General features: G+C 37.6%; 1 protein-coding gene across 1 annotated transcript in view; it reads left to right on the plus strand.

Moving 5' to 3' along the window:
- Positions 1 to 6,890: 6,890 nt before the first annotated feature.
- Positions 6,891 to 26,247, plus strand: part of MMRN1 (multimerin 1) — a 64,336-nt gene continuing 44,979 nt past the window's right edge. The window contains exon 1 of the mRNA XM_065878078.1: positions 6,891 to 7,477. Within this exon, the coding sequence (XP_065734150.1) occupies positions 6,891 to 7,477 (587 nt within the window). The remainder of the gene's footprint in view (positions 7,478 to 26,247) is intronic.

Consider the following 26,247-nt stretch of genomic DNA (forward strand, 5'->3'; position numbering starts at 1 on the left):
CACAGTGCTATTAAGCTTACCAAATTAATTCTTTATTTCTGATATCATATTTTTTGTTTCTAGCATTTCCATTTTCTTTATAGTTTTTGTCTCTGCTCAAATTCCCTTTCAGACATGCTTCCCTCATTCTAGCAAAGTTAGGTTAAATTCTCTGTCAATACATCTAATATCTGAGCCTTCTCTGGATTTTTTTCTACTGATGTTTTCTTTCCTGACTATGGGTCACATTTTCTCGTGTCTTCATTTGTCTCATAATTTTTGAGAGGCATTATGTGTAAAAGAACTGTAGTAAATAATATTTACCTCAGAGAAGGGCATACCTTTCCTCCTGTCAGGCCTCTAGCATGGAGGTTGAGTCACACCAATTTGTAGTGAGCTCGGTTTAATCTAAACCAAGTTGTTGCATCTTTTATTAGTTTTAACTCACGATAGTTTTTAAATACTTTGAGGGTGTGATCAGTATTTTCCTTTCAACTAAGCTTAAGATCTGAGCAGAAACAAAGCTCCAGAGAGTTCTTTATTCTTTGCAATACAGAAAAAAGCTCTCTGAACTTTGTGTGTTATAAGACCTAAAATTAAGGTTTACTATCATATGCTGCTTTGACATGTGAAACCCCGAGGGCTTCATATGGCCTAACCACAAGTTCCCTTCCCCACTCTGCTCCAGCGGATAAGGTCCCCTGGCCAAATAGTTCTGATCACGGGGACCAGACACAGTTCCTGCTTGTCCCTGAGTAGTGGATTTCAGTTCTCTGCCAGCCTGTAGCATTACTCAAACAAGCCAATTGCATCCGCCAGTGAGAGCCGGGAGGGCAACCTATACTCTTAATATTACACAGCCTGCCTCTCACAGCTCCTGGCTGTTTGCTCTGTTCTCAAGTGCAACCCCTGTGTCGCTCTGCATGGTGTGTGGTGTCTCTCTTACCAGCTCTGTGAGTATATATTCATCCAGTATCGGGTGCCATGTGTTCAGCCACCCCCATAACCTTAGGGTGGGAATTCCTTCCTCACCAGTGAAGAGGAGATGATTAAAACACTGTGGGAGATCTCCTACTTTACAGTAAAAAAAAAATCTATTTTTTTCATCTCTGATGAGTTATCTTTCTTCCCCAGAACCACCCCTGGATTTCTACACTATGGAAGATATTTCTCCGACTTTTTGCCTTATCACCTACCTTTGGGGGACCATCGAAGTGTGCTCAGTGAAGACCTGGCATGCCTCAAAGTTATTTTTTTTCTATTCTCTTGCCCTTTACCCAGCCTACGGAGGGTTATGGCAGTGACTTAGTGGAGACTAAGTTCTCCTCTGTTAGCCTTCTCTTGTCACTACCCCAGGGAAGGGATGGGGGCTGAGGCTGCTTGTACAAACCTTGTGAGTGTGGAAGACTAAGCTCTCCATTCAGCCTCTGCAGGCAGGGACGGGGCAGCACCACAGTTCTTTCTGTGGTATTTTGTGCTAGTAGAGCAGTTACTGTCTAATAAGATTTCTGTCTTTCTAGGTTGACCGCTTTCTGGTCCTTTGGCTTTTCTTGGGTTTTTTATTGTTCATGCCATTGGTGTTTCTAGTTTGCCAAATTCTCCAGTACTCAGTCTGGGAGGTGTGAGGCAAAAAGAAAATCCAGAGAACCCAATGCTGTGTTGTTCCTTGGGTCTCCTAGCCAATCTGCCTTCTTTTCTTCACCTCAGAGTCTTATGTTTGTTTTACATATAGTGTCCAGGATTTTTAGATGTACTTAGCAGGAGGAATAGGGAAAAGTATGTCTATTCCATAGGTCCAGAAGCAGACGTCACTAATGATAATCACTCAACGACCAGACATAACTTTCATGAAGGTAAAGAAAATGTTATTTCTAAAATGTGCAAAAGAAATTAGGCTTAAAGACTTTTTAAATTAACTTTTTCAAGTGTATTGCTCTACTTAAACTGGAAATATAAAATAAGCAACAGTATAGTTTTACATCCTACCAATATAAACATTTGCTTATGAAGGATATTTGGTCATCTTTTATCAATTTGTTCTTAATGTTCCTAATTATAGCGTTAAAAATTTTATGTCAGTACAAAATATGTTGTGTTTTTTCCTGACAAACTAATACATTTCTCTCATTTAATATTAAGAATTATATGACTCATTATACTTCCGTATTCCCTTTTCTACCAGCCTACTTAGACCTAAATTTTACTCTTAATTTCAGTTTGTTGCACACCTGAGATTTTTCTGGCGTAACTACTTTGTTATTATCCTTTCTTATACAGCTCTTAGACTTTGCTCTATAGTCGTCATGTGTCTGCAATGGTTTCAAAATAAACTGTTTCAAATATACTTTGAAAACAGATGAGGTAGAAACAATGGGCCTTCTGAGTTTTACTTAGGAAGGACTTGCAAGAGGTAATCTGATTGAAAGGGTATTCTAGGAGACCTTTTGAAGCTGTGTTCATAAAGGGAGTACTTGTGTTTATTTACACTGCCTTTTTTTTTTTCTTTTGTGTGGCTATGAGTTGGGGAAATGGATCCTCCTCTCTAACCCCTGACATGTGCTACTACAGATATATAGAAGTACATTCATAGTTTTATCCATTCATGTGTTTGATAAATATTTATTGAATGCCTACCAAACACTGTTCTAGATGACGGGGATGTAGCAGTCTTATACTGTCCTGGAGGTTCCAATCTAGCAAATGAAAGGAGCACATTATCTGTGCTGTCAAGGATAAGGCAATGTCATCACTTACAATACTGCACAGGAATTGAAAAACGCACCCAACCAAAAAGAATAAAAAGTAAAGATTAGACTAAAAGCAAACTTATAAACACAACACTTCCCCTCTGATTCCATAAATTTGAACAAATAGAAATCACAATGTTATTAGCATTATCTCACTATATGTTTTAGCTGTGAAATAAAAGCTAAATATTGAGTTAAAAACAATAGAGAAAATGAATTTAAGAGCATTTGAAAATTATTTTCTCTAGATTTTTGTAAACTTTAGATGTTTACTATTTCTTTGGGGGGCATATTTTCAGATGGTGGAAAGAACCAGAATTGGACATACATATCTATCGATTACCAGTGTGTTACCCTAGGAAGTTACTTAACTTCTTTAAGCCTGATTTTCCCTCAGTAAAATGAGAGTTGGATACTTACTTGGCATAATTAGGAGAATTAAATAATAAGCCAAAGTTAACTTATTTAGCACATTGCTTAGCTCATCAAAATCACATGTAAATCTGTTTCAGTCCTTCCCCCAGCCCTTTTACTGTATGGTTATAACGCCCTTGGGTCCATATATAAATGTAACATGTTTTTAATACTTTCAACCAACATAAAATCGAAAAAAGCTTAGAGCACTGTTTTCTGCAATTATCTTTTGACAGTGACAATTTATGGAGAAGGGGTGTAGTGAAATATTATTTTAAAAGTTTCATACTAATTTAAGAAAATAATAATTTCTCATGTAAGAAAGAAAGAAGCTGCTAAGAAGTCCTAATAATCTAGTGGAAGTTATTCCTTACTCCCAATATTTTACAAAGGATAATAACTCTTGCAGCCATAAAAATGGCTTTAAATAATACATGGCACCATCTACAAACCATGAAATCCTTAATCTAAGATTCTCTTTTAACTCATATTTATATTTTTGTTTCAACTTAATAACACTTTTGTTTTTTTCCTATGATTAGAAGACTAAAATAATAATGTATAATAAATTAAATAATAATACATTAGAGGGCTTCCCTGGTGGCACAGTGGTTAAGAATCCACCTGCCAATGCAGGGGACACAGGTTCGAGCCCTGGTCCGGGAAGATCCCACATGCCGTGGAGCAACTAAGCCCATGGGCCACAACTACTGAGCCTGCACTCTAGAGCCCACGAGCCACAACTACCAAGCCCGTACACCACAACTATTGAAGCCTGCGCAGCTAGAGCCCGTGCTCTGCAACGAGAGGAGCCACTGCAATCAGAAGCCCGCGCACCACAACGAAGAGTAGCCCCTGCTTACCACAACTAGAGGAAGCCCGTACTCAGCAACAAAGACCCAAAGCAGCCAAAAATAAATACATTTATTTTAAAAAATAATAATAATACATAAGAAAAAGAAAACTGAAATAAACCCATTATACCATCACCTAGAGAGAACCACTTTTGCAATACGTATTCAATCTTTTGTTTATGGTACAAAGAAAAATGACATAAAAACCTCCTGACAGCACATAATATAATGAGTTTCATAGTTTTTTTCTTATAAATTACTCAGTGGAAAAAAAAGGCAATAGGGTAAAACATCATTTAATATAAAAAGTTAGCAGGCACAGGGATGTAGCAGAATGATGGGGTCCAGGTATACAAAAATCTGATGATATAGTTTAATCCAAGGATAGTATTTAGAGTAGTTAGAAAAATGATTGAGTATTCTTTGGGCAATAATCCCAGGAATATTATTTTTTAACTGTTATTTGATAAGTATTAATGAGCCTCATTAAGCAGTTTCTCTGACAGTTTCTGAAGTACAGACATAAATTACGTCTCCAGTTAAGGGATGATCCATACATCTAAAACCATCAGATGAGCTGGGGACTCTCTGGGGAGTTACAGCACAAGATGGCTTAGTGAATTGATAATGAGATACGGAACCTTCAGGCTTTTGATTGCAAGGTCACTTGTAGGCTAGGATAAGAGTAACCAAAATCATTATTGGTCAATACCTTACCGGAGGAGGAATGGATTGGTTAGCTCATTTCAGTTTTTATTACCATTTGAGAGCCATTTGTTATCACTTATAGATCCAATGAGTGACCCTTTACCACTCAAGTTCACTTGTCCTAAGCAGGATCAAGATGTTGTTTTTCAAATCATAGAAGCAAAAAAATCTACGTGTGTCATTATTCCGGTTGTTTCTTAAACTTTCAAGATGGTTTCTTCCTCGACTTTTACTAAATCTAGGAAAATGGATTTAAAATTGTACACTAAATAGAAATACTTTACTTGGATTTTTCTAACTGGTATTCTGCTCTAAGCCAAAGATAGTTGCTTGTGTCTCTTCCAGATTAAGAAGCTGTAATGTCTTTTTCTTAGTGCTGAAAACCATGTTTGTGTGAAAATTATGCCGTTTCATCACCCTTTTTAGTTACTAACTCTGCCTGGATTGTCTGTGCTGGGCTTTTCTGCTCTTTTACTAATGCAAAGTTTGTGGGATTGTCCTGTGATATATCCGAGAAACAGATGTTTGTACTCCATGCCAAAGTCAACTGGGGTTGCTGCTGACTACTGTGTGTCGTAGTTTAAATAACCTCATACTAGATACTCTCTAATATGTCGACAATATGCTTGTATAAGAGAATGGCAAAGAGTAAGGGGAGAAAGGAGTATTAACACCAAAAAGTTAGTAGTTCAGAGGAAAACTAGGTCTTGTTTCAAACCCCGGTGTCCTGTATCCAGGATTAGAGACAAGAGTATATATCTACAATAACATAGAACCAAATAGTCACAAGGTTTCCAATTTTCCAGTTCTGAAAGAAAACATTCCATGACTGAATATTTAACAAGAACCTAATGCCACACATAGAAGTTGACAGAAAGATTAATTACACAGAGATCTAGCCTTCAGATAATGTATATAGGCCACGAGCAAATTGAGAGCCAAGAATATTCTTGCTTTATAATCTCAGCACCTAAGCGAGTACCTTACTAAAGCTGACTGAGGGTTTGGGTAATTACCACATGAATGAAGGAAGGAAGGAAGGAATGTATATGGATGGATGAACTGTTCTAGCTTGTTACTTGTATGTCTGAAAAGTTTGCTATGGAATATTTTACAGATGAGAGAACTTAACGGAAGTCTGAGAATCAGACATTTGTTGGAGTAGTGAAATCATAAATCCCATGAAGCATCTCTACTGGGAAAACAACCACAGAAAAGTCTTTGATCGATTTAGTTCTCTCTTTTCTGCAGCTGTTATATTTTGCACTACAGAAGAAGTACAAAAACTGGTCCCAGTTTATTTTCATGTGACTCCACTTTTTCTTTCATCCCTTCCTTAGTGGTAAAATACTAATCACCCCCCAACCACTAGAAGATAAGGATTAGAAAATAGAGGAAGTAAATTTCTGATTATTCATTCCATTAATTGGTTCTAATAGAAATTTGGAGAGCATAATTTAAAGTGATTTTCTTGTATACTCGCATAACTCAATAATTTATGCTTTTCTCTTTTATTATCATCATTGAGATTAACTTCAAATAACGCTACAGCTGAAGTGTAGATATAAAAATAAGGATGTATATATATATTTCACAATTCAGCCTGTGATGTGTGAAAGAGCAGAGACATTGCAGATGAGTTTTTGTTTACATGTGTACATGCGTATGTGTCCTTGAACAAAATGTGGCTCTCTGGATGGGGCACAGTGGAAAGGAAGCATCACAAAACTTTTTCTCAAGTTCCTCGTATAGTAGAAAAAAAATGTTAAACTCCTTGATTCAGCCCATCCAAACAAAATTCCATTATCAACGTGAAATTTCTCTTCAAAATCAGCAGCACGTGAAATACGAGTGAACCTAGGAAAGGAAAGTTACTTCATGTTTCTCTCATGGGTTTTCCTGATAATAATTGCCTGTGTTTTTCCATTTACCCTTAGCCTCGTCAGACACCCTTCACTGCTTCCATAGATCATCCTACCAGAGGTCACAGATCACAAAGAACCTACAGAAACAGGAAATCAAACTTCCTGAGTCCACTGCAAAACACAGAAACCTGTTTCCTCTACACATCTCAAATTGGCAAAGTTCTGTCTTAGCAGATTCAGTGTGGAAGCAGCCATCGAAGAGGCTAGAAGGACTTTATCCCCCTCCCAATTTCACACGAGCTTTCTAGCTTCAAACTACTGAAATGAAAGGAGCAAGGCTATTCATCCTCCTTTCTAGTTTATGGAGTGGGGGGATTGGGCGTAACAACACTACACATACTTGGACTACACCCGAGGATGAGAACTCCTGGAACTCCCAGACCTCTGCTCCGGCTCCTCTAAGCAAAATACAAAGTCTTCAGGCGCTGCCAACCACCCAGATCCCATCAGTGGAGATGGCCATAGCTCCCGAGGCAAGCACTTCCGAGGAGAGTCTTCTGAAATCGACATTGCTTCCCTCAGAGACAAGTGCATCTCCCAAGCGTGTGAGAAACCAAACTCTCACACCCACAGGGAAGACAGAAGTGGTACTGAAGTTACAAACTCCTGCCCTCCCGACCAAATCGAGCATCAGGTTCAGTCCTAAAGCAGAGTCAGTGGTCCTTTCCAACTCCACCCTGAAATTTCTTCAGAGCTTTGCCAGAAAGTCGAATGAACAAGCCATTTCTCTAAACTCGGTTAGAGGCGTTGGAAATCGTTCCCCACGGGAAACGTACCTCAGCAGAGGTGACAGCCCTGGAAGCCAAAGAACCAGCTACCAAAAATCAAGCTTTGAAACAACTAGAGGAAAGTAAGAAACATTCTTTTTTCTTTTTCTTCCTAACTATAAGGTTTATAAGATTGCAAGCTAACAGCTGTCTTACCTCCAGAAAAGGATTTCATGTCCAAGATGAAACCAGATCATATTTCAGTGAGGTGAGGTAATTAAGTGTTACCTTATCTAAAAGGGAAAAGATGAACAAACAAAACGCAGCAATTTATTTCAATTGAAGTGGTCGAAGTTACTAATAGAGGTGCTTTAACTGGGGATAGTCGGTAACAAACTGTAACCTCACAGTGACTGTTAGTAAATTCAGATCAAGGGTAAGTTGGTCATGCTCAGAACTACACGCACAACATGAAAGAAAAAATGTCATTACAGTTAAGGTGTGAACAGGTTTAAAAACTGAAACAGCCTGCGCTGTGGAAAGCTCAAACTAAGCAGAGCTAGGTTGGAAACCTGGCTCCAGTACTGCCTAGATCCTTGACTTGAGCGAGTCAACTGATGTCCCTGAATATCAGTTTCTTCATTTGTAAAAGACAGATATGGTATAAGGAGTACAGATAAAAATCCCAACTTTGCAGGGTTATCATGCAAGATTCAAATTAATGAGATGTGCTCAGACACACGCTTCTCACAGAATAGGTACTCAACAAGTCATCTTTTACTAGGACCATTATACTGAATTATGCCATCATTATGAATGGGTTGACTAGAACGGCCAATTTTTCAAATTGATTTTGATTTAAAATGAGAGAAAATTCAATTTGAATTGTTGAAGCAAAATAATAAGACAAAGCTGAAAGGAGTATCATTAAAGAAGTCTTTCAAAAGGACCAAAAAACAAAAACAAAACCCTGGAAAATGTGCGTCCATGTTCTATTCATTTAATGTTCAAAGTTAAACACCTGACTATATAAAATAATTCAAGTTAATAATAGCAACTAACACCTGCTATGAAAGGCATTGTGTTAACACTGTTGTTGATATAAACATGAGACACTGGGAAGTATATAAGCCAATAGATTTGTATTTATGTATTCTTTATTATTCAAATCCATTTTTCACTGTATTTCAAAGGCTATGGCATTTTTTAAAACATGAAAGTAAATTTGATTTTATAAAAACTTATTAACATGGTGGAATTTGGAACATGCCAATTTACTGTAAAAACAAATGCTACAGATTACAAAATGTTCAACTTAGGATAGATAGACTGTCTAAAACAGACATTTTAACAGATATAAATTAAACTTTCTCATGTTTAGGAACAACAGAATGTGGTCTATTAAGTAAAAAATGTAATTTATTGAGAGTCTTTTCTGAGTCATGTATAATATCATTTCTATTAATCATATTTTGTTAGACTATGATTTAATTTTTTAAACCAATTATATAGAAATCTTAGGCACTCATAGGAAATGATTTGAACCTTTTAGAGATGTTATTATAAAGGGATTTTTCAATAGACTAGTAAATATAACCAAAAGAAGGGAACAGTTGAAAGTAAAATACCAATTAAATTTTACATAGCATATAGAAAGTGGCATATGGTTGTTTCATAATTAGAACTAGTAATTGATAATTTGATGAATACTAGTTTTTAAATAAATGCTAGTTGCTTTATCCAAAGACCTCACTGTCAAAGCTTATGAACCCTTACTCATTTGATGACTGTTTATACATTGCTGGTCTCAGGGGAAACAGAATTTTTCAAACAAAAATAATTCCTGCTCCCAAGGAATGTGTTATATAAAAAGCAAGCACTAACATATCTCAGATTTTTAAAAATTCATTATATGTTAGGAGGAAACAAGATATTAAAGGTGTAACTTGCTGAGCCGAACTCCATCCCATGCATTTTCCAATGAAAAGAATCTTAAATTATTTCTAGAGAAAAGAACTAACTGTACTTAGAGATTCTACATCCTGAGGTCCTAGAGAGCTAAGGTTCTCTTTGGTAATACTTTTCTTTTCTTTTATAAATTTATTTCTTTATTTATGTTTGGCTGCATTGGGTCTTCATTGCTGCGTGTGGGCTTTCTCTAGTTGCGGCGAGCGGGGGCTACTCTTTGTTGCGGTGTGCGGGCTTCTCATTGCAGTGGCTTCTCTTGTTGCGGAGCACGGGCTCTAGGCACGCGGGCTTCAGTAGTTGTGTCACGTGGGCTCAGTAGTTGTGGCTCGCAGGCTCTAGAGCGCAGGCTCAGTAGTTGTGGCGCACAGGCTTAGCTGCTCCATGGCATGTGGGATCTTCCCGGACCAGGGCTCGAACCCGTGTCCCCTGCATTGGCAAGCGGATTCCTAACCACTGCGCCACCAGGGAAGTCCCGGTAATACTTTTCATTAAGTATCCGTTCATTAAGTAATACTTCATTAAGTCCCAGACTTCTTACTCATTAGCCATGCAATTGATAATGGTATTAGAGAAAACTTAGGTCCATCTATTATGGCCACAGTGCTGATGCAAATAAGCCTTGGTAAGGTCAAAAGAGGTCTTTCATATTTTCGTTTGATTAGCAAATAATGATAATAGCAAACACTTTATGGCATTTTTCCTAGTACTGTACTATTCCGAGTGTGTGTGTGTATGTGTATATATATGTATACACACACACACACACACTCGCATATTTTCAATCCTTTAATCATAACCATAATTCCATGAAGAAGATTCTGTTACTATTTCATTATAGAGAGGTTAAGAAAATTAACTAGGGTCACTTAGCTAGTAAATCCCAGGACAAAAATTCAAACCCAGGCTGGCTGGCTTCAGAGACGTAGCTCTCAATCCGTACATTATACTCCTTCAGCAAATACAGTCTATCATCCCAACTGGGAAAATACAAGTGGCCAGTTTATTTCCCCACTTCTTAGGCTTCAGAGGCTATTCTTTGCCTCCAGAATAAATTCCAGATTTCATTCCCAGTCGGTCATACAATGCCATCCTTGATCTGGCTCCTGCCTACTTCCCCAGCCTCACCTTCTGTGACTTTCTGGCCATGAAAATTTGTAGTTTTCTAGTCCACAATATGCTGTTTGTTAAACCTATCTTTGTTCCCTGTTTGTCCCTCTGGCTAGCATGGTCTTCTTTTCCCATCACCTACTTCTTTTACACCTGATAATAATACCTCCAGGAAGCTTTCTCAGGCTCAGTTATGTGGCCCCTCTAACTGTTCATAGGGCTCTCTTTGAATTCTTCTATCACCGCACTTACAATGTTATAATTACAGTGAACTTGTGATCTCCTTGAGTTTAGGGACATATTTCCAGTGCTAGTAAGGTGTTTGGTTTACAATAAGTACACAGTATTTAACAAACTGAATGTAAAGTTTATGGATCTATATGTGAATATATAGATGAATCCTTCCCAAAGAAATATTTCTGTATAATAAAACCTTGTTGACTTGGGACAAACTCATCTTAGGTTTGGGGATTTTTTCCTTACTATTTTTGGAATTTTATAGTGGTTCTATGTAAAAGGAATACTTCTGTCAATAGAATTTTTCTGGCATATTTTTGTCTCATCTTGTACTTTCCCTCATCTTACCACCACAGGAACTCCTGGCTACACCAGAGCTGTGGTTTCCTGTCTGGAAAAGTGGGTGTTGGTCAGTGACCAAGCACTTTGAAACAGGCAGGATAAAAAGAAGAAATTGGGATTAATGCATTTAGGTATTGAACCAACATTTGCTGAGGACCTAATATGTGCCCAGCTTTGTGCTTGTGCTGAGGGTAAACAGTGAAGACAAACTCCCACCTGTTCTGTCCTCACGGAATCTGCAGTCCAGTGGGAAAAGGGCATGGGGAGGAAAAACAGTACATCACAAATGCTGGTGTTGAATCAAAATGGTGAACAAACATTCTGAACGAAGTTTATGAGAGAACATAACAGGATGAGTGGTCTACCTGGAGGCTATGAGCTTTCCCTGAGAGGATAGTAGGTGAAACGAGATACTGGCATTAACTGCCTACCTAACTTCTCTCACAATCCCAATCCCTGCACACACGTACTTGAATCTTCATCTCAGTGAACGGCTAGTTCCATAACTAGAAACCTTGGGTATACCCTTTATACTTTTTCTCTCCCGGCCTTTACATAATCAGTCAAGAAGTCTTCTTGGTGTTCCCTCCAATATCCCCCAAATCTGCCAGCTTCTCTCCACCTTCACCACACCATGTTATTCTTAGCCACCATTATCTACTACTCAGTCTCTTAACTTGTCCATGTTTCCACTCTTGCCTCCACACAAGTGTGAGATCTTTCAAACTTTTTTTTATTGAATACATTTGACATAGAACATTGTATACATTTAAGGTATTTAAACTTTAATGCAGGTTAATACGTTTCATCTATTGTGATGGGATTTTATGTACTAATCAGGAAGTATGACATTATTTAAAGTTTTCAGATTTATCTCAGAGTTGTTTTTGGTTTTTTTTTTTTTTGCGGTACGCGGGCCTCTCACTGTTGTGGCCTCTCGCGTTGCGGAGCACAGGCTCCGGACACGCAGGCCCAGCGGCCATGGCTCACGGGCCCAGCCGCTCCGCGGCATGTGGGATCTTCCCGGACCAGGGCACACACCCACGTCCCCTGCATCAGCAGGCGGACTCTCAACCACTGCGCCACCAGGGAAGCCCTATCTCAGAGTTTTTATATCACTTTTGCCTCCTTGAAATGAAGATATAAATGAAACTGGTTAAGACATTTCTAAGGCAATGACAAAAACTACTGTCTGACTAGTAGTGACTAAAATATATCATTGATTTCAAAATATATTCCTGATTTCAGAGATGTTTTAAAACCTGTAAAATTTAGTATTTTGCTCACATGCTCAAAATCACTTTGTAGCTTTCCAATACATTTAGAATAAAATCCTAAATCCTCACCATGCACACAGGGTCCTGCTTGACATGACCCCTGCCTATCTTTATGATCTCATTTTCTACCATGCTCCAAGCTCACTCCACTCAATCTCGTCCAGCCACACTGCCCTTCCTCCTGGTTACTGACCATGCCAAGTTAATACATATCTCAAGGAAACTCCTGTTTGCTCTTGAGAGAATGCTCTTCCCTCAGCATTTAGACAAATGGCTCCTTTTCTTATGCAATTTGAGCTTTAATGGCCCTCCCTCAAGTAGACCTTCTCTGACCACCCAATGGAAAGTTGCCATCCTTATCTTATCACCCTTATTGTTTCTTCAGAGCATTTATTTGAAATTATTGGGTCTATTTATGCAGACAGTTGTGTATTTTATATTTTTCCACAAAATACATTCTGTGAAAATAGGACCCTTGACCTTCTTACTTACTATTATTCTATTCACTGCCAACAATAGTGCTATGCACATAGAGAGAGCTCCACAAAACTCTGTGGAATGACAGATTATTGGATGGATTTGGAGTTCACAGCAGAGATAAAGACTAGAAATATAAGTTTGGGAAATATGAGAACTATAGAAATATGGATGCTCAATTGAGGAGTTTTTCTTTCTTTCTTTCTTTCTTTAATGAAAGGGAGGGAGAGAGGGCAGAAATCAGAGCTCTTCCAGAGAGTTTCCCACTTACCTGTTTGTCATTGTATTTGATTTTGCATATAGAATGGCCATAAATATGGTAAAATGTTAATGAAAGGGCCAGAAGGGAAAAGTTGAATATGAAACAAGATGAATCCTCTATTTGCTGAGTTTATTGACTTTATTTATTTTAGAATTTCACTTGTTTATTCTTTCTATAAGCTATGTAACTTGCTTTATGTACAAATAGGTGGCTCAAGTTAAATGAATTCTGATTTCTAACATGATAAACTCTACAAGTCTTTTATTAAACCACTTGTAAATAGAAAATTTTAATTTTAAAATTTAATGGTTTAAAATTACAAAAACTAACCATTAAATTAATTCTGCTGCCTATCGTCATATGCAATTTTCTGCTTAATTCTGTAAATTATGAGGTTTTACATGTGAAAAATCTGGTCAATTAAATTCAGATGCCACCTTAGTCCATTCAGGCTGTTATAACAAAATGAGCGACTGGGTTCCTTATAAACAACAGAAATTTATTTCTCACAGTTCCGGAAGCTGGAAACCCAGGAACAGGTTGCCAGCATGGCCTTTTTCAGATTCCCGACTTCTCATTGTACTCCTACATTGTGGAAGGCATGAGGGATCTCTCTAGGGCCACTTTTATAAGGGCACTAATCCCTTATACCTAACCACCTCCCCAAATCCCCATCTCTCGATATTATCATAATGGGAATTTGGATGTCAACAAATGAATTTTGGGGGGACACAACCATCCAGTCTTTATCATTTATAGTTGGCAAAGTTCTTATCAGTGGCCTAGTAGCATCCAAGGGGATTATTCTCACATGCTGTTAAATTATAAAAAGAAATACACCATTATATTAAAGAGTATTTTTTATGTCCTTGAGAAATTAAATGTATCTACTACATTACTGCCAGTGAAAATACTAAAGTATATTCAGTATCTCGGTTTTTTTCTCATTAATCGCTTCCTTTTTTATTTGTTTGATATTTCTACTCACTGCTGAATATACATACACATATTGTATGATACATGGCAGAATTTATACAGTCTAGGTGATTAAACAAGAAATGTTTGTACACCTTCTGTTTCTTTAAATACCAAAATATTAATTTAAAAATGTGTTATTTCGGGAAATGCTAAAAGAGTCAGTTTACAGGAACAACTGGTTTAAGTACAGAATTAAGCATCACAGCACCTATTAGCTTGCCTTTCCCGAGGCTCCGTGGTCTGCACACTGGGAAAGTCTGACACCTACTGGAATAGAATTTACAATGTCCCTGAATACGCTGAAGTAACAGGATGGGGAAACGAAACAAAAAAATACAGTTAGGTAAAATAAAACAAATTTGTGAAAAAAGTTTAATTAAGGTAACTTTAAGAATTGTTTCTTAGGTATAATGTACGTATTTTTATATCTAATTCAGTGTACCTCTTAAAAATGTACTGTCATTGGCTTTAAAACTTTGAAAATAGGTTGGATCCAAAAAGCAAACTCCATGCACATCCTGAGAAGGGGACACACTCAGCTCATTCTCCTAAAATTTTACACTGAGAAATTATTAGTAGTATTATTACTGTATGTACACAATGATTTGTGACTCTGAGGTACTATATGGCATATATCATTAAAAACTCAACTACATACTACACTGTGCCCAACATGGAAGGCAAATCAGTGCCTGACCAAAGATTTTCATTGCAAAAGTTGGTATGTAAAAGGGGTTTCATCTTAAAACCTAAATTAACCAGAAAATTAAAGTATCAGAAATTCCCCATAATCTGAGCTTTTCATGATTGCCTCTCAAGATTTGTTTCAAATATTTACACGATTCTTTTATAAAACTGATACTTCTATCCCAGTTTACATATTATATAGACTTTTGAAAAAGGATGGACTATATAAAGGTATTTACACTAAAATAAAATGAACCACAATATTTTTTTTAATTTGAAAATAGTAATTTTCTTAAGGAGATTTGTATCAAGATGGACTTATCTTTTGGACTAATAGCCAAAACTAAATATAAAAAGTCTAATGCTTTATTTGTGTGTGATTTACATATTAAAAATCTTTTTACTAAATCTAAATGCTTACTTCCAATTTCTGTTAATATTTCTTTCACACTGGGTATATTTCCTTTCTCATTTATGACTGATGAACTACCTGTAAATCCTGGTCTCTCATAATAATTAATAATTTCATCTTTTTTTTTAGTTTGATTGAAAAAATAAAGATTACATAACATTTAGGAAGTATTTTTGTTCATAACTACTTAAGACTATAAAGACATTTAGTATATATTTCTTCTGAGAGCTAAGCCTCCTCATATGAATTGAACATCACCAATAATAGTCTTCTGTCATGGTTTTCTGGAACTTATTATTGACCTGATACACATAAGCAATTATGGTTAAGACGAATTTATCAGGTCATTACAGAAACAAGAAAGGAGCAACCTCTACTTGTGTACGAGGCCAAAAACAAAATGGGAGATATATACATTCATATATATAGCTATATAGGTATCTATTCCTGTTATAAAAAATCCTACTGAGCTCTCTGAATCATCTAGGCATTACCAGCAGCAGCAAGTGTTTTACATATATTAAGTCATTTAATCTCACAACAATCCTGTGAGGTAGGTAATATTATTATATTTATTGTATCGATGAGGAAGCCACATTTAACAAACAAGCTAATGGCTAATAAGTTGTTTCATTTTCTCTTGGTCCTTATTGAATCCCTAAGTTCATCTCAATAACGGGATGACAGGAAACAAAGTCAAAATGTCCTTAAATATATCATCTCCCCAAGCAGAGAATCTTCTCCAACTTCCAAGAGAAAATTACATATCATTGGCTAGTTTATGGAGGGGATTTTGCGTTTACCTTGATTTCTAGTGAATAGCCTCAGGACTTGGTATTTTCATGCTATCGTGTCAATTCAAATCACAGGTTATGAATATAAATGTTTAAACATTGTCTTCTACGAACAGCAGACAAGCAAGTTATTAATCTGTGTTCTAAGGACTAGTATAAATAAATAACATTAATTCTTAGATTGATGTCTTCTATTTCTTAAGGAAAATACTTGTCATGGTCATTATTTAAATGAATCCTTTGTTGCTTCAGTCCACTCTCAATTCAGGATAAGAATGGATATGTCTGGACCAGGGTTTGGTCAGGGTACACTTCAAATGGCAAATGACCAATTAATGCAATCTTTGTTTTTAATTTAGTGTTTTCAGGGCTCCTTGGGAGACTGGATTTCTAAAATGTTTCAACCAAAAGTACAGTGATTGTTTACTTACAATGCTTTTCTTAGTTCATTATCCACAAGACTTCAAGTTGTCTCTGTCAAAATAGAATCCTTTTCTCCCTTTTGTAAGTTCTGCAAGCCAGGCTCATGTTCATAAATAACAAAAGATGTCTGCTTTTTCTTCAAACAAACATTTTACCTATTAACTTGGAAAATCCAAAGGATCAATACAAGCTTTTTTCAGTACATGTTGCCACACAAAAGCAACAGTGTTATTACCATTAAAGAGAATCCCAAATGCAGTCTGCTGTTTGGAGTGTTCGGACCCCACGGAAAGCTCAATACTTCAAAGAAACCGCTCTCCGTTGGCCATAATCACTCTGGAAAGGTACAAAGGATTTCTAGATTTAAGCAAAATACTTGTCTGGGATCATTACATTTGCTTTTATACTGGCCTGTCACCATTTCACCATGCTGAATTTTCTGTTTTTAAACTTCTATTTTCAGATTATTTCATTTTAAATTTATATTTACATTTTTAACATCTCTTAATGAGCTTATTTCATCGGTGGCATAAACCTAATTACAAGTCACACCAGGGGCTCTTTGGCTGTGGATTGTTCTTACAATTTACACTGGATCAAAGGTTGCTGGGCCACTGGCAATCTGCTCTTTTGCCTACTCAACTATTTTAGTCATGAAATGGTTTCACTATTTAGGGTTTTAAACAATCTCTGCAGGTGACACTGATTTATTCTCACAAACAATATCTTTCTGTTTGTCTATCTGTCTTTCTAACAACCATCTCTTTTCTTTTTTTTTCAGTACCCAGGGTATGCAGGGACGGTGGTATTTTTTCCTGCCTCGCCCCCGTGCCCTCCATAGTCATTCAGCCAATGCTCACGTGACAGACAATGTGTGCTTCTGATGAAGTTAGACATTCTCTGTGATTAGGATAATCAGTGGATTTGCAGGAGAAATCTACTTTTAAAATATCCCTTTATCATGGTGTCTTTATTAATTTTAAAATTTTTATTTCCTGTTTTTGCCGTACTTAGTTTCACATTATTTTGCCAAGTATCACCATGCTTGAACAAAATGTACCAACGTGTCTTTTCATGCCTTTATGGAGCTGAATCTTCAAACTTCTCATTCAAGAGAACCTTGCACAATAAGCTGTACAGTGCTCAATTTATCTGCCTTAGACAGATGAATGGCTGAGTCAGCTTTATTTGTAGAGGAACATGTGGTCCAAAGAGGCCTAAATATTCCAAAGCAGATGCTTACTAACTTCAGTGACTCTACTCTGGGGGAAGATGTGTTCCTTCTTTGTTTTTTAACATTTAGGTTGACTTTTGCGTTATTTTGATTATAATAATAATAATTTTAAGCAGCATAGAGGTCTTATGTTCTACTGATTTAGTGGTGTACATCTCATATTAATTTGAACTCATAGTGATTTGATTTTACAGTCATGTAGCATTTCCTTTAGTACTAGATTTTGTAAATCATTTCTGCCTCTACCCTCGATAAAAAACCTCAGAAAACAAACGAGAGGGAAGAATATAAATGTAACATAACAAGGTATATATTCACAATAGGGAAAAAATGACAGAAACAGAAAAGTAGAGAGAAAAAAAATCGTGCTATAATCCAATCATTCAATCTATAGTTATTAAGAACTTTCTACAGTTTAGTATAGGATGTTTTATAATAAAATAACTGGTATTACAACAGAAATGAGGCTGATTTTTGTTTTCCTAAACAGTATCTATATGATTTTGGATGGCTTCTACCAGGATGTCATCTAAAAATAGGTATTTTAATAAAGGCTCTTTTTGTCTGATCATGGCATTTTTGTGGCAAATGGCCTACTTTGATGTTGTTAAAGTTTCTCAGCCACTGGAGCGTGGTCAATTCATATTCCTCTACTATCTTATATGTTGAAGACAGTAAGCGTACATGGATGGACATAAACAAAGGTTTTTAGAAACGGGCTTGAGAAAAGTTATGGATACAGTATGGTCTAATTGATAAGACATGTGGATCAGAACAGCAATTCAGCTAAATCTTTCTGTAAGGCAGGATTTGTTATTCTTAATCATATCATTTAAAATTGTGCTATATTTGATACAAAATAGATGTGTACCTAATTTTACCATATGTATCCTTAACAGTGTATCGTTCACTTTTATATTTTAGCTTTATGTAAGAAAAAAATCATCGTATGTATTATTTCTGTAACTTGCTTGTATCACACAAGTTTATTATAAGTTATATTTGGGTTATTGAATATTACAGTTCATTTGTTTAACTGGTGAATAATGCCTATGTGTAAATATTTCAATGTATTTCTCCATTCTACGGTAAATGGACATTTAAACTACTTTTAGGTTTTGATAGTTATGAATAATGCTTGTTACTATAAATACTCAGATAACATGATTCCTGGAACACATGCGCAAGAGTTTCTCTAAAGTATATATCTAGAAGTATAACTGCTGGGTCAGTATACGCATGTTCATCATTACATGATATTAACACATTGTTTTTCAAAGTGGTTTTACCATATATTTCTACGAACAGTATATATGAGATTCCAGTTCTCTATATCCTCTGAACACATGAGATTGTCAAATTCTCAAAATTTGCTTATTTGGTGACATACACCAAGAGCCTGGAAAGGCCTTTCCTAGCCTTCATGAATTGGGCCTGGTGTCAACCAGCAGCTTTAACAGAAACCCGAGGTCTGTGTGATGCAGCAATGTTGGCTGCACCTGGAAAACGCTTGAGTTCACAGGAGATGAAGGAAGGCACATCTGGGGACTCAAAGCCCACTTCTTCCTTTATAGGAAGCACCTTGGCACACGAGAGGCTTGCCCCCTCAAAGGCTTTCCCCCTTAGTGCTAGTTCTGAGGGGTTAGCCATCCCCTCTGAGAATGGAGGTTTGGAGAGAGAGAGCACGAGACTCCTAAGTCACAGCTCAGTCAATATCCCAGATTTCAAACGCAAGAGCTGAGAACAGTCTATGGGTTGCAAATCTCTAGAAAAGGACCTTCCCTCACTCCCTCAAAAAGCGGAGGGAGGGGCTTCCCTGGTGGCGCAGTGGTTGAGAGTCCGCCTGCCGATGCAGGGGACACGGGTTCGTGTCTTGGTCCGGGAAGATCCCACATGCCGCGGAGCGCGGCTGGGCCCGTGAGCCACGGCCGCCGAACCTGCGTGTCTGGAGCCTGTGCTCCGCAGCGGGAGAGGCCACAACAGTGAGAGGCCCGCGTACAGCAAAAAAAAAAAAAAAAAAAAAAAAAGCAGAAGGAAATCAACCAGCCTCAAGAGGCGTGAGAGAGAAAGCAAGAATCTGAGGGTTTAAGAACCCATTCCATCTCCTAGTTCGGTTTCTGGAAAGAAGCAAGCCAATATAGCAGTGACTGTCTACAACTTGGCTATAAGAATTCCCTGAGAAGCCACTGAGGACCAAGTCTCCAAGACGACTACCTTTCCATTGGAGGTGGTTGTCAGAACTGTAGCCTACACGCATGCTTCCCAGCTGCCAAGGAATCCGTCCAAGCAGTTCCAAGACTGTAGCCAGTTTGGTCAGAGGATCCTACTAGTATCTCTCCCCCATGTGCTGAGGTGGACTTGCCTACCGCAGAGGAGCCTAGGAAAGTCCAGCCTCTGTTTCGCTCACCACCCTGAAAAACGTACCCAATAGGGAGGAGGGTGGAAGAAGTGACTGTATCCCCTTGAAGAAAGTGAAGTGGGGAGTCTGCCTGAGACTCAGAGCTGAATTTGACAGAGGATATAGGCTGAAATAATCAAGGCCTCACTCCTTTCTGAGCATGCTGGGGTTTAATCTTCATGGGAGAAGATCAAAACATTTTACCTCCCCAGCAGAGATCACAGACGAGCTAATCTAGACATCTGGGCAATTTCCACGTAGAATGCATTTAGGCCTCCATGTATCCCATGGTATTTAGCACCACCAATGTTTGTTCCTCCTGGAAAAGCTTCCTTTTTACATACATATTTACACACTTAAAAGCAGTTCAATGCCTGCTAGCTTGGCTCATACAAAAGAGGGTTAAAACTCTCAGAGGAAAGACCAAAATGTGTCCAATTGTATAAAGGCCTCTTCCCTTGCAAGAAACAGGGAGACAGCTGATTTCCTCCCATTTTTCCTCTTTTGCAAAAGAAGTCTTAATTGTAAGCTCGTGTTGTAATTCGAAGACCCATTCTCAGGCCATTTTCTAGCCGATGTTGGAGCCAGGCAGTGTTAAAAAAGAAAGTCATTTTCTTCTTTATCGTAACTCTAGTACACCACATACAGTAGGAAGTCATATAGAATTAAGAACATAATACGTTGCCATTTATAGAATAAAAGCACGTAGCTAAAAGAGCCACATTATCAGAAAGGACAGGTACAAACTTACTGATAAGAGTTCTATATCCAGTGGATTCTTAGATATTATCTCCATTAGAAAACATTATCTCCATCTTCAAAATACTTCAACCCTCTCCAGCCACTCTCAGATGTGTTTAATACGTAAGAGAATTCTTAGTGAGATTGTTGAAAATAGCTCTTATCAAGCTTTGTCTGTGTTTTGGAAGATTTTTTTGCTTTGCTTTACAGTCGGCTAAATGTAGGCCAAGTCTGATCACCATATTTATTATTTAAACTGCAAGTAATTATACACAATTCCTCTTTGTCCTGTTACTGCCTTAACAATCTCAACCTTCCTTAAATCCCTATTTGTCTAATAACATTGTCCCACCTGTTTTATTTCTTTAGTCTCTGCCTTTCATTAACTCACTCTAAAGACACAGGTGTGCTTTTTATTCCATGCTGACCACCAATTTGGAAATAGACAATCTTTCTCTTAGCTCCCATTTCACTAATTTTACTTCTTATATTTGCTATTTATTTTTACTGTGCTTACTCCTTAGACTGACTGGTATGATCACATGTCTCTTCTTTTCCCTTCCTGTTAAATTAGCAGGTATATCGCTGACATACCCCATTTTGGAAGGGCTTTTTCTCAGGATGACCAGAGCAAAATGACACCAAGGAGGCGTCTTGGGTGGAAATTCCTCTAACCCAGGCACAGAACATGTTCTGCAGTGGAGAGTTTTCCTGATTTACAGTCCCTCATTTCTCCTTTACCCTCTCACACAACATGGTAATCGGGGCAGGTTCCATTAAGGACACACACCTGTATCTATACCTCCAGGCGATCATATTAGGCATGGGTGAAAAACCAACCCCTGCGTAAAGGCAAGATTTCTAGTCAGGGAGCAATATCTTACCGCCTGATTCAGAGGACCCCCACTAATATCAGGTTTAATATTTTGCTACAGTCATCCGCGAGCCAACCCCTCTTAACCAATCCTAACAAAATAGACATAGACAAACATGGACAAAGAAATCCAAAGTCTTAGGACTCCATCCTTTGAGTACCTCAGCAGCTGTAACCTTTTATATTGTCTCCCTCAGGGTGGGAATCTAACCCACAATCCTGAGAAGGTTATTAGACAACTTTAGGTGCTGGCACATTTTAACAATGTTACTCACCCAAAAGACGTCTGATCCAGTGCGGTTTCTTCTCTCAAAAGTGAAAGTAGCACCAAGGAGCCTGGAGAGCAGCAGCGGGAAGCAGCAACGCGACAGCTGACCCTCTAGACAAGTTTGGTCTGGGTGACTGCTCAGGGTGGGTGACGAGGGTCTGCTCTCTGCCAGGGGCTGTGGTGCCTTTGGCAGGTAGTCATGAGATTTACATCCCTTTGTGGTGACCAACATTGCTACCGAGCAAGGGCTCCTTGCCCAATGTGCACAGAAGCCAATACCAAGGCACCGGCTTTTGAGAAAAATAAAAGCTCTACTGCGAGATCGACCGGCAAGGAAACAGGAAGCAAGGCTCTCGCATCTGTCTTCGCCATCCAGGGCTCGGGGTGAAGTTGAGGGGGATTAGGGAAATTTCAAACTTGGAAGCTGATTGGCTAGGCTTGAATTAGTCCATATAAGCTCCCACTGTTGCTGGGAGCCAGATTTTCCTTGTTGAAGAACTTCTCATTTCATCAAAGCCTCAACACGTCTATTCTTTGAGTTCCACAGACTGAAGACTCTCGGCTCTGGGGTTATACCGCACACGTGGGTTCCTGTCTTGCGCATGCCCGGGGCTGTCTGTAAAATAACTCAAGGCTTGATTAATCAACATCCTCTCTAAGGATGCAAAACCAGTTTAAGCTGGTCAACGTTTTACATGCTGTTAAATTTAACAAGAACAATGTTATTTTTCCTATTATAAACAGTATCTCTCTTAAATTTGCTGTTAGCACATCAAACTATAACTGATCTTAACTGTATGGCTAATCTTTTTTATTAATTATAAAACATTTTATATTGATCTTCACTAAATTGATGAACTCATTCATTATAATCATTTACATATAGACTCCTTTATATTTTCTTTCTTCATAATCATATCACCTGCTGCTAATAAGTTATTTTTTTCCCTCATTTTAGATCCTTACATCATTTATTTATTTTCATCTTACTGCACATTGTTCAATGGAAGTAACAGATCTACGTCTGAGTCACTACCTCAGTCTAATATTGATATCTGCATAAGGGCAATTTTGGATTTTGACTTAGCTTATAGCTAAACAATAGAGATTCTGGTTTTAGCTCTGATTTATTCTTAATTTACTTTTATCTTACAGTGCTTTTTTTTTAAACATCTTTATTGGAGTATAATTGCTTTACACTGTTGTGTTAGTTTCTGCTGTATAAAAAGTGAATCAGCTATATGTATACGTACATCCCCATATCTCCTCCCTCTTGCATCTCCCTCCCACCCTCCCTATCCCACCCATCTAGGTGGTCACAAACCACCGAGCTGATCTCCCTGTGCTATGCGGCTGCTTCCCACTAGCTATCTATTTTACGTTTGCTAGTTTATATATGTCCATGCCACTCTCTCACTTTGTCACAGCTTACCCTTCCCCCCCGCCATATCCTCAAGTCCATTCTCTAGTAGGTTTGTGTCTTTATTCCCATCTTACCCCTAGGTTCTTCATCACCTTTTTTTTTTTCTTAGGTTCCATATATATGTGTTAGCATACGGTATTTGTTTTTCTCCTTCTGACATTTCACTCTTTATGACAGACTCTAGGTCCATCCACCTCACTACAAATAACTCAATTTCATTTCTTTTTATGGCTGAGTAATATTCCATTGTATATATGTGCCACATCTTCTTTATCCATTCATCTGTTGATGGACACTTAGGTTGCTTCCATGCCCTGGCTATTGTAAATAGAGCTGCAATAAACATTTTGGTACATGACTCTTTTTGAATTATTGTTTTCTCAGGGTATATGCCCAGTAGTGGGATTGCTGGGTCTTATGGGAGTTCTATTTTTAGTTTTTTAAGAAACCTCCATACTGTTCTCCATAGTGGCTGTATCCATTTACATTCCCACCAACAGTGCAAGAGGGCTCCCTTTTCTCCACACCCTCTCCAGCATTTATAGTTTCTAGATTTTGTGATGATGGCCATTTTGACCAGTGTGAGATGATATCTCATTGTAGTTTCGATTTGCATTTCTCTAATGATTAATGATGTTGAGCATCCTTTCATGTGTTTGTTGGCAATCTGCATATCTTCTTCGGAGAAATGTCTATTTAGGTCTTCTGCCCATTTTTGGATTGGGTTGTTTGTTTTTTTGTTATTGAGCTGCTTGTAAATTTTGGGAATTAATTCTTTGTCAGTTGCTTCATTTGCAAATATTTTCTCCCATTCTAAAGGTTGTCTTTTGGTCTTGTTTATGGTTTCCTTTGCTGTGCAAAAGCTATTAAGTTTCATTAGGTCCCATTTGTTTATTTTTGTTTTTATTTCCATTTCTCTAGGAGGTGGGTCAAAAAGGATCTTGCTGTGATTTATGTCATAGAGTGTTCTGCCAATGTTTTCCTATAAGAGTTTGATAGTGTCTGGCCTTACATTTAGGTCTTTAATCCATTTTGAGTTTATTTTTGTGTATGGTTAGGGAGTGTTCTAATTTCATACTTTTACATGTACCTGTCCAGTTTTCCCAGCACCACTTATTGAAGAGGCTGTCTTTTCTCCACTGTATATTCTTGCCTCCTTTATCAAAGATAAGGCGACCATATGTGCGTGGGTTTATCTCTGGGCTTTCTATCCTGTTCCATTGGTCTATATTTCTGTTTTTGTGCCAGTACCATACTGTCTTGATTACTACAGCTTTGTAGTATAGTCTGAAGTCAGGGAGCCTGATTCCTCCAGCTCCATTTTTCATTCTCCAGATTGCTTTGACTATTCGGGGTCTTTTGTGTTTCTATACAAATTACGAAATTTTTTGTTCTAATTCTGTGAAAAGTGCCAGTGGTAGTTTGATAGGGATTGCGTTGAATCTGTAGATTGCTTTGGGTAGTAGAGTCATTTTCACAATGTTGATTCTTCCAATCCAAGAATATGGTATATCTCTCCATCAATTTGTATCATCTTTAATTTCTTTCATCAGTGTCTTATAACTTTCGGCATACAGGTTTTGTCTCCTTAGGTAGGTTTACTCCTAGATATTTTAGTCTTTTTGTTGCAGTGGTAAAGGGGAGTGTTTTCTTAATTTCACTTTCAGATTTTTCATCATTAGTGTATAGGAATGCCAAAGATTTCTGTGCATTAATTTTATATCCTGCTACTTTACCAAATTCATTGATTAGCTCTAGTAGTTTTCTGGTAGCATCTTTAGGATTCTCTATGTAGAGTATCATGTCATCTGCAAAAAGTGACAGCTTTATTTCATCTTTTCCGATTTGGATTCCTTTTATTTCTTTTTCTTCTCTGATTGCTGTGGCTAAAACTTCCAAAACTATGTCGAGTAAGAGTGGTGAGAGTGGGCAACTTTGTCTTTTCATGATCTTAGTGGAAACAGTTTCAGTTTTTCACCATTGAGGTTTATGTTGGCTGTGGGTTTGTCATATATGGCCTTTATTATGTTGAGGAAAGTTCCCTCTATGCCTGCTTTCTGCAGGGTTTTTATCATAAATGAGTGTTGAATTTTGTCAAAAGCTTTCTCTGCATCTATTGAGATGATCATATGGTTTTTCTCCTTCAATTTGTTAATATGGTGTACCACGTTGATTGATTTGCATATATTGAAGAATCCTTGCATTCCTGGAATAAACCCCACTTGATCATGGTGTATGATCCTTTTAATGTGCTGTTGGATTCTGTTTGCTAGTATTTTGTTGAGGATTTGTGCATCTATGTTCATCAGTGATATTGGTCTGTTCATCAGTGATATTGGCCTGTAGTTTTCTTTCTTTGTGACATCTTTGTCTGGTTTTGGTATCAGGTGATGGTGGCCTCGTAGAATGAGTTTGGGAGTGTTCCTCCCTCTGCTATATTTCGGAAGAGTTTGAGAAAGATTGGTGTTAGTTCTTCTCTAAATATTTGATGGAGTTTGCCTCTGAAGGCATCTGGTCCTGGGCTGTTGTTTTTTGGAAGATTTTTAATCACAGTTTCAATTTCAGTGCTTGTGATTGGTCTCTTCATATTTTCTATTTCTTCCTGGTTCAGTCTCAGCAGGTTGTGCATTTCTAAGAATTTGTCCATTTCTTACAGGTTGTCCATTTTATTGGCATAGAGTTGCTTGTAGTAATCTCTCACGATCCTTCGTATTTCTGTAGTGTCAGTTGTTACTTCTCCTTTTGCATTTCTAATTCTATTGATTTGAGTCTTCTCCCTTGTTTTCTTGATGAGTCTGGCTAATCGTTTATCAATTTTGTTTATCTTCTCAAAGAACCAACTTTTAGTTTTATTGAACTTTGCTATCGTTTCCTTCATCTCTTTTTCATTTATTTCTGATCTGATCTTTATGATTTCTTTCCTTCTGCTAATTTTGGGATTCTTTTGTTCTTCTTTCTCTAAATGCTTTAGGTGCAAGTTTAGGTTCTTTATCTGAGATGTTTCCTGTTTC

Source organism: Phocoena phocoena, chromosome 5, assembly GCF_963924675.1.
Source record: "Phocoena phocoena chromosome 5, mPhoPho1.1, whole genome shotgun sequence".
NCBI classification, from domain to species: domain Eukaryota; kingdom Metazoa; phylum Chordata; class Mammalia; order Artiodactyla; family Phocoenidae; genus Phocoena; species Phocoena phocoena.